The 10,359-nt window shown below is 38.8% G+C and overlaps 1 protein-coding gene across 1 annotated transcript; it reads right to left on the bottom strand.

The window, feature by feature from the left end:
- Nucleotides 1-5,104: 5,104 nt before the first annotated feature.
- Nucleotides 5,105-8,879, bottom strand: LOC135468429 (uncharacterized). Its single transcript, XM_064746686.1, has one exon. The coding sequence runs from the start codon at nucleotides 8,742-8,744 to the stop codon at nucleotides 6,141-6,143; it is 2,604 nt and encodes an 867-aa protein (XP_064602756.1). The 5' UTR covers nucleotides 8,745-8,879; the 3' UTR covers nucleotides 5,105-6,140.
- Nucleotides 8,880-10,359: the final 1,480 nt, after the last annotated feature.

Consider the following 10,359-nt stretch of genomic DNA (forward strand, 5'->3'; position numbering starts at 1 on the left):
TCCATCGACGATAAAGTCTATGCGTGGACCGAATTATTTCTTTCGTGTTGTGCCCAAACAAAACAGTTATAATGAGGCCAAGGGATAAGCCTTGGTTGACTAATGACGTCGGACGTAAATTTCGAATTAGGGACAGATGGTACAAAAAGTTTAAACGCACCAAGTCGGATGACGATAACTTCTATTTCCTTTTGGCTAGACGAGTAGCCAATGTAGCAAAACGCAGTGCGAATAGGAAATACACCGACTCTTTAAAGTTGAAATTGTCTGACCCCAATGTTGACACGAAGACTTACTGGAAGATAATGAAATCTGTCCTCGACTCTAAAGCAGTTCCCCAAATACCTCCACTCTGAATTTACAACAAAGTTGTATCTGACGACAGGGACAAAGCAAATGAATTTTGTAAATTTTTCGCCTCTAAATCTGCACTGGTTAAAAACCCGCCTAATTTACCACAATTTTCATATGTTACTGACTCTCGCCTAAGTTTAGTTCAAACAGGTGAATCTGAAATTTTATTGCTGTTAAAACGCCTAAAGGTGAAAAAAGCCTGTGGTATTGATATGGTATCTAATTTTATGTTAAAACACTCTGCCGTAAATATTGCTTTTTCGCTCGCAAAATTATTTAACTTTTCAGTGTCAACAGGAACATTTCCGTCTGCGTGGAAATTATATCGTCTTAGTCCAGTGTTTAAAAAAGGTGAGCGAAATGATGTCACTAATAGACCTATTTCTTTACTGTCATCTGTATCCAGATTGTTAGAAAAAGATTCTACCAATATTGCAAGGATAATAACTTACTTATTCCTGAAAACTCTGGTTTTCAAGAAAACGACTCTACTGTTTACCAGCTCACTCAGATTGTCCCTAATATATATCAGGCGTTGGACAGAGGTGAAGATGCGTGCCTTATATTTTTAGACGTCAGGTATGGCACGCTTGACTTCTGTATATACTTAGACAATAGAAATCGAAGGTGACCTGCAAAAATGGCTAGAAAGCTATTTAAATAATAGATCATTTAACGTATGTGTAAATGGAGCTGAATCTCATCCTGAATACATCTATTCTGGAGTGCCACAGGGTTCTGTCCTTGGCCACCTATTATTTCTTATATTTGTAAATGATATAAACAATGATATAGAATGTAAAATAAATGTCTTTGCTGACGATACTTCTCTTTTTAAACCTATAAATGGTATTACTCTTTCTGAACGTAAAATCAATAGAGATCTCCAACGACTGACAGACTGGTCAAACCAGTGGAAAATGGGACAAACATGTTTTAGATATCATCTGCAAAAGTAACAGAAAGTTAAGCATAATGACCAGGACTAAAGCATCTCTTAGTAGAAAATGCCTCATTAATTTATACTTCAGTACTGTCCCATCAACTATGGAATATGCTGATGTTTTTTTTTTTTGATAGCTGTAGTATAAATTGAACAAGTACAAGGTTGGTCAGCGCTAATCTGCTTATCTGTTCGTCGACGAAAGCACAGGCTACTTATATTTTGTAAAATAGTTAACCCTTATGTCCCCCACATCTTCTACAATTATGTCCAGTCAGAAATAATGATGCTGACCATTCGTACAGGCTTAGAAACCGTAATGACCGTCGCCTCTTTAAATGTAGGATAAATATCATCCTCATTTTTCCACAAACGACAAAGGACTGGAACGACTTACCCTCTAAGTTTAGAAATTGGTCGGTTTACAGCCTACAACGTTTCCTAAAGCCCCAAATCTGAAAAATTAAATATTTTTTTACAATTTTGTTAATAACGACATGTCTATTTTGCATTGTAGAATAAGGATGGGACTGAGCGCTCTTCACGCTGACCTGTTTAAGTATTATGTTATCCCAGATCGGTCCTGTAACTATTGTCCATCTCCTAACGAAACAGCGTATCATTTCCTAATAGAGTGCTCACACTCTGCCGCTCTTAGGAAGCATATGCTTGTAGACATAGCAAAAATAATGTATCCAGGAGTTCACCAATCTTTACTTTTGGCTGATTCACTCATTTCCAAATACCTATATAAAGTGTTACTTTTCGGATCTAAAGATTTGGTACTCTTAGATAACATTAAATTATTTCAAACCATCCACAATTACCTCCTGGTTACCAACAGACTAAGCCATTAATACAAATGATGTTCGCAACTGGTATTATATTTTACTTAATATGCTAGGATGCCTGTTTTTACAGGTACATTTACTTATGAAGACACTACTATTTATTTATTCCAAACTAAGGTTTAACCATTTAATTTGTAAACGGTCATAATTTTTTGTTGTGAATATCTGTAAGGCTTAATTCTTGTGCTTGTTTTACTGTATTCTGTTTAATTACTATATCATTGTAAGTTAGCAGACAATATTTTCAAAATACCATTTTTCAAATGTTGTAATTACATGTAAGTAATCTTTGTTGAGCAAACCCCTTGTGGCCACTGGCTGAGGGCAATCCTCTATAAATAAATAAAGCATTAAATTTAATTTAATAAAATTCCACATTCAAGATGAGTTCCTCAATCAACGGATGACAGTCCGATATGTGGTTATTCTCCAACTGCCTGTGAATGTGTAACTTCTCATGGTGAACGGAATGACAGTAGAGTCCCTGATGCCGAGCTGTCGATGTTTGTTTCCTCGGAAATATACACAAAAAAGTCACTTTCAGGGTAAACTGGAATGAAGTGTACCTAATGGGACAAAGAGACAATGAGCGATACAAGCTCCAAAATAACGTCTCCAAAAAGTAGCAAGTGGCGAAACACAAGCTTACAAAGTGCTGCGTACAGAAAATGGAGTACAAATGACGAACGTCGAATGGCGTGAAAGCCGATATCTCCAAACCCAGCAAAATCCTTCACAGAGAATGACTGCTCTTAAATGGACTTGAGTAAATAACTGCTCACAAGTGGACTTGAATGAATGACTGCTGCGAGCTTCATAACTCCGGCGCTCATATTCATAGACTAACGTAACAGAAAATTCTGAATGGTTTGATCGTAAAGATGTTTACAACACCGATACATATTTCCAGAATGTATACCCTATGTACAATGACACTAAACTCGTGAACACCGAAGCCTCGAGAACGCTCGACTGAATTACAGCACAGGCTATTACTTACACAGAAAAATGTAGGTCAGAAACTGACAAATAATAATATTAAAAAAATATAATACAATGTTTGCCGACGGGGTTCGTAACAAGGCTCATAATTAAGGGCTCTGTGAACTGTTAAATAGTACCAAGGCCCTGCGGAAGTTCCAGGCGGGGGTACGCAATTATTTCCTGCACGAAGGCTCTGTTGTACCAACCCCTCTTGTATCCATGTCAACCGCATAGCTTCACCAACCATCATGGCCCCACCCTCAACACTCTTCCCGCGAGGAGGTGGGAACACTGTAAATAAATAGCAGTGAACAAAGAGAAGATCTTGTCCTGGTATCTCAACCAAACCTACAGAATGTACACATTTGCACATACACTTGGAAATTAAAACAGTATTTTATTGAATTCAACCCACCCCCAACTCACACTTGTTTTTTAATTCATGAAGTTTGTGGGAAAGAACCGCCTGTATATAAAGCATCATATATTCCTCAAGCTGGGGGTCACAGGCTTTGTTACACCAACGTTTAATTGACTGGCTCTGTTGTGGAGATACAATATAAACTGTGGCCATATGTGTTTAAATTAGGTCGTCAAAGGCAAATGAAACTCAGTAACGTAACTAAAGCCAACTCGGATCAACTCACTTTTCTCTATAGAACTTAGACAACTGGTCGTCTGTTTTGTGAACGCGTGCTCTTTTTCTGAGTAGAAGTTGTCCACTGTAATCTTGATTTTCTTTGTCATGATCTCTTTTTGAACGTTTCTTTCAGTATGTGTGACGAAGAAGTCGCTCAGCTTTGGTAAAATGGTCAGAACAATTGCAGTGACCACCTGAACCGGCAGTGTTAAGCTACTCCAGCCGTTGAAGCCTATGATCAACTTCACTACTGACGTCACGACCACTGTAAAGGCCGATAGCTCTGTTGAGAAAAATGAAGACGGCGCGACGCAGAGGTCGATGTTTCACCACAACGTAGAAAAACAGCTCACTGGGGATACCTGGGTATGGACCGTGCCACTAAATGAATTTGGAAGTTATTTTAGAGGAATGTACTTCAGATATTTGAACAGATTTTGCCAGTTTTAGCCTCCGGCGGTGTTGCTTAGTTAGATTTGATATTCCACCAATGCTGCTCCAGCGTTCACATGTTTTAAACTCAAAACTCAAAGTCTTGAACGATGGCGAAGCTACTTGTGGCATTCATGTCGCGCTCTTTGGTCGACGTAAAGTCTTACAACTAGTGTAACTCCATCTACCGATGAGATGATCATATATTTTTAGCTATATGCGGAAGTCACCGTGGGCCGAATTTTCCTAGCCTTGACATAAACGCCAAAGTATTTTCTCGGTTCAGCCTCTACAGGGGGCAGTGTTTTTTTATTTACAAAGTAACAAATCTATGTATTAAATATATCCAGGCTTCCTCACCGGCCGTACGTGGTAAGGTCTTTCAGCAACATGCGATGGTTTCCAGAGCCCGGTTTCCACCAACCATACTGCTAGCCGCCGTCCTATAAGTGAAATATTCTTGAGTACGGCTAAAACACCAATGAAATAAATAAATAAATAAATAAATAAATAAATAAATAAATAAATAAATAAATAAATAAATAAATAAATATTAAATATGTCGTTTTTACTTTGCAATACATGTGTACAGGGGACTGCTTCCTACACGTTTTTGCATGTACAGGAAGAGCGATGCTGTCTGAACTGCAACAATCAATCAATCAATAAATCAATAAAACAATACATGTGTTTATACCTAAGGCATTGTTATTTACTCATTTACATGGAAATGTCCTGCTTCATAGTACTTCATCCCTACTGGTAGCTATTTTCAACACTCATAATCTAGAGACCAGCTAGGCTGAATAACTTAACTAAAAAAACTAAGACATGAAATCAGGCTACTATGATTTGGTTGATGGGTGTATTTTCTTACTATATGTTGTGCAGAGAGGGGCGTATAAGCGCTGGATAAATGAATGCAAGTACATGCAAGCAATATTACACTGAAGGAAACATTATAAAAGACAGACTGAACATAAAGTACAAGTGAGACATCTGTGGAGCAAGAAAATTAAAAAAAAAGTATGACAAAAGGGGGTCAGGAGGGTGGTACATAGATATAAAATCTTTGTCATGTTGTGGATGAGACTGTAGGAAGAAGAACGAGTCCAGTTGATGTTGGTTTAGTCCATTTATTAAGGTAACAGTCTATGGTACAGATTAACACCCTGACAATGGAAAGCATACAAAAAATATATCAGCAAGCAATGCTCTATACTGTAAGATTATACGGTATGTGAGTCATCTCCCTTTAAATGAACAGCTATTACAGTAGTTCGCACAATACAGCTATTATACAGCGTGGACCAACATATTTCCTCGTATGCATAAATGAACAGTTAACAGGAATGAAGTCAAATAAAATGTATGTATCGTATTAACTCTGATTTAAGTATAGAAGGTATTGTGTTACATACTTATTATACTTAATGGCGAGCATAGCATACGTACGTGTCTAACAAGGAAATGAATATTGAAAAATGAACAAATAACCCAGAATGGGATTGTAGAGGTACATGTCATCGTCTATACATCTGGACAATTAACTCACCATTAACGGTGTCATGTGCAAAGTATAGATCAGCTCACATGTACACAAGAATCAAACACAACAACTTTATGTACATTACACATATCATTTAGATAATTGAATCTACCATTAATACAACACTATATCGATTATGACAATTACCTGAGTAACAGCAACATAAGTGATGTTACATCATAACTGAAATGGCACATTACCTATGCTTATCATTACAAGAATACAGTAAACGACACTCACTGGTAAGATATTCGAACATGACAAGGACTTAGCTTGCCCTGGGAGGACAATAATATACACGAGCGTTGCAGTGGTCATTAGTCAGAATGAGGGGGTCACAAAACTGCCGAATAAGTAATCTTGCTTCCCCATTGTCTATCTTAAAACTTAGACAACTGGTATTAAATATCTTCTGCTTTGTTCTTGCCAAGCATTCTCTCTTTGTGAGTAGAAGTTGTCCACTGTAATCTTGATTTTGTTTATCGTGATTTCTTTTTCTATGTTTCTTTCCATTTGTGTGGTGAAGAATGCATTCAGCTTTGGTAAAATGGTCAGAACAATTGCCGTGACCACCTGGGCCGGCAGTGTAAAACTACTCAAACGGTTGAAGGCGATAATCAACTTCACTATTGACGTCACGACCACTGTAAAGGCCGTTAACTCTACTAGAAAGACGAAGATGGCTCGGCGCAGAGGTCGGTGTTTCTCCACGACGTAGAAAAACAGCTCTCTGGGGATTCCGGGGTATGGGCCCCGCCACCGAATTAATTTGGAAGTTATTCCAGAGGAAGCCGCTTTAGAGCCGTAGGCGGGTTGGGTCAGTTTTAATATTTGACGCTGTTGCTGGGTTAGAGGAATTGATATTCCACCAATCTCGAGCTCTTTGACTGTTCTAGCATTTAAATGTTTCAAAATCAAAACCTCATCTCTAATGCTAGCGACGTCACTTTCTTCAGATGTGTTCTTGAGGGTCAAGTTAATTTTGACTATTTCGTGAAGTATTATTAAGTATGAGTCGCTGAACTTTTGGGAGCTACTTCCGAGATATAAAAGCATTGTACCGGTCGCAATTACGAATCCCAAGGCGAGAGTTGGGTAAATGATAACGCCTATGTATGTGTAGTCAATGACCAACAAAATGAAGAGCATTCCCCTAACAAAGATCAAGAAGAAGGAATAATATGTGAAAAGCAAAGAGAAAATAATAAGTGGATACATTAAAACTCTACGCTTGCCTCTGGAAGCGAAGTGTTTTAAATAAGCTCTAGTGAAGTTGATACAACAGAATACAGTGGGAAAGCCGTAGTAGACGATACACAGAGTTATCTCAGCAATACATAGCATAATATAAAAGAACACAGATATATATGTGACGGCGCAAAAGTGAATTTCTGAACAGAACCATCTCCTAAATCGATCGTTGCAGAATCGAAATGCAAATTTCCAAAACGACGGATTCAGCAAAGTGAACACATTTCCTTGCAAAAGATGACGAAGCGTACTGTGAACACTCTTGTTATCCATTTTAACCGATCCAAAGAGTTCTATTGTCGACAAATCCATTGACAACAGTGTATTCTTGCATCCATTTTCTCGTTCAAACACGGAAATGAAACACGTTGAGATATTTTTAGGCGCACATATACAAATCTGTCCAATGGTGAGGTATACTCCAAATACAACGATTGGGCCTCCAAATATGGTAAGCCAGTTTGCAGCACTGCCGGAGATTCCGTAAGGCATGCTCAGGAAACCGACAGGTATTCCCACTTTCATCCTTTCAGTAATAGAAAAGCGAAATATCAGTCTGTAGTACATGACTTTGACATAGACGGGTAGAGGAATAATCACTGCAAAGAGGAAGAACCTAGCCATCCTCGAAATAAGAAGCGGAAATCTCTTACCGATGCATTTGAATGGGGTACCAATCATGGATATTAAAGTTATCGGTTTATCCAGGCCAAGGTAGAACCAGTCGTCGTCGGAGGGATCCGTCTGTGATAGGTGACCCCAGACACTTCTTGTGCCCCTCAGTAGCGGGGTCTCATCATCAACAGTGGCAGTTGTTTCACTGGAAGCCAGAACTTCAGGACTATCGAGTGAGACAATTGTTCCTCCGAAGCCATAGTCGAATAACAATGACAGCGGTATACAGAGATACATGAAGCAAATCACTGCTATGAAGTAAAAAAATGACGACCAATCGGAAACTTTTATTGTGCGTCGTCCACACGTGAGTTTTAACTGGGATAATTTTTTATCGCGGTAAAAACTGCAGCAGGAGTAGCCTGTGGGGTCTTTCCAGTACCCAAAATATGTACTGAAATCAAAAAGCCACTTGTTATCTGCGTTGGGGTCCAACTTCACAATTTGACAAAATACGCTGTAATTTTTTTCGTGGATTCCATGAAGATACTTTAAAGTCATGTTGCCTAAGGCTGTACCAACTGCATACGTGGCGTGTCGTCCACCCAACTCCAATGAGCAATTTTCGGGTTCAGCGTCAAAGCGGATGTAAACATCACGCAGGGTGTAAAAGTCCAAGAGGCCAAATGAGAGTTTGCCTGCGTCGTAATCAAACTGTAGGTAAGGCATGGCTCCATATCTTGTTGTTGTTGTCCACACCCATATAAAGGGAAGGAAAACATCGTCTCGAACTTTCAAGGAGATATTCTGTGGGAATGCAAGGCGAAAATAAGCGAAATTAGCTTGCTTAGACAAAAGTCTGCGTAGAAATTCTTTCGCATCGCTAGGGTTCGCCGTCAAGTTACACACAGGCTGTGAGATGCCGTTATCTCCAAGGTATAGAGGCATACTGTCATTTCTGTCCGTTAAAACGGCATCGTTTCTTTGCTGAGCTTTATGCAAAGGAATTGATTCTACGCTTGAACAAACACTTACACCGACAATGTACATAAATAAGAGATTTCTTAGGGGAAGTCCTTGCCAAATACCCACTGGCCAAGTAAATATTCTCTTCAGTCCAGCCATGACGATAACTTATCTCTGGTATAACTCTGAGAAGAATTGTGAGTCCAGTTTAACATAGTGACTATTGTATATGTGCCTCTATTTTTGAACTAAAGGCGGAAGTAACCGGAGAGGCACATTATGTAGTTTAGGAAAAGCCCAATATCCTTCACAGCGCATGTACCGCTCTTTACACTCGGCTTACATCACTATCGCCATTAGCAAATTTTGTACAGAGAATAGTGTTCTCATGCACATAGCAAACTCTTTCTAAACCTTTGTTTCTGTGTATACTGGATACGTATGCTATCTGTTTTGTCTAAAGTATGTTAAGCATGATTCCAGTGGATAACTAAAGCATTTGTAATAATGAATGATGGATCTGCATGAGCGCAAAAGTGTTAAGGCAAAATTTAAACAAGCCCACTCATACCTACTCTCCTTATGTAGAGGACGTAGCCATAAGTCTACTCAACCTGTGCTGAAAAGCCTGCACATCTCGCATACGGTGACGTAAACATAGTTATAACATATACCTGGCCTTCCAATGGAACGACTCTACTATCTCCTGGCGGGAAGTCGTAAACAGTCAATGACAATTGACATTAGCAGACACCTATAGCTCTATATACCAAAATCAAGCAATTCGATGGCCACGCCAAAGAAATGGAGAGATTATGTGGATTTCAAGGTTTACTGTAGAATTTGTTAAGCACAGCTAGTATCCACAGTGAATAATCGTGTTGTGACAGCCCAAAGGTGTGATTTGAAGACGGAAAGTAAGAACAGATTTCGTCTTTCCTGAAGTTGTTGTGGTAAAAGGAGAAGGCTATGTTCCGTGAGATTAAATAAATTAGAAAAGGCTATACGGAGAGAGGAAACGTGCAAACGAGAGAGGGGGGATATTTGCAAGGATTTTAAAGAGCAATTGGAAACGAACAATCAGAGAGTGGCTCGAATGGCCGTCGGAAGTCCATCTCCCCGCATAAAGAAGAGATTTAGAGCTATCGCCCCCCACGGCGGAGAAGGAAAATATTTCAACCAGTTCTGCTCCAGTACTACAACCTGTTATTGTAAGTTAGAGAAAGTTTTATTTCCTTAAAATTACTATAATTACTTACAACCCTTATGAAGCGAAATTCCATAACCCCAAGAACAATGTTTATGACAGCTAGGTACGTAAATTGCAGTTTCAGTTTCTCTGAGAAATCGTGAGGAGTAGGGAATGTACACAACATAAAATAGATACAGTGCATACATGATCTGTTAAAATCATGTATGTACAATCTGAAGAGCACTTGGCAAGAGAAAACTTATACAATCAGGGGCTGCAAAGATGAATATGTAGACCCATTAATTAAGATAGGCATTTTGTACATCTACATAGCAAATACTAAGTACGTGTTGGTAACTGCTCATCGTGGGCAGTAATATTCTTACAAAACATACCTTAACATTGGAGTAAGTAGATAAAGTATCATGATGGATCAAGACGTGTAACTATACACGTATAACCTTGCATATGTTCGCTGACACAGCTATTTTTTTTTTTTAGTTTTGCTATATGTATTTCTTCATATGTCTTCAGCTTTCTGGTCTAGTTCAGGTAGGCCCAGTACCCATATCATCATTGCCA

This window comes from Liolophura sinensis, chromosome 6 (assembly GCF_032854445.1).
Source record: "Liolophura sinensis isolate JHLJ2023 chromosome 6, CUHK_Ljap_v2, whole genome shotgun sequence".
In the NCBI taxonomy this organism is placed as follows: domain Eukaryota; kingdom Metazoa; phylum Mollusca; class Polyplacophora; order Chitonida; family Chitonidae; genus Liolophura; species Liolophura sinensis.

Excerpts from the sequence above, each read along its gene's own strand:
- LOC135468429 (XM_064746686.1), bottom strand. The coding sequence starts at position 8,744 with ATGGCTGGACTGAAGAGAATATTTACTTGGCCAGTGGGTATTTGGCAA.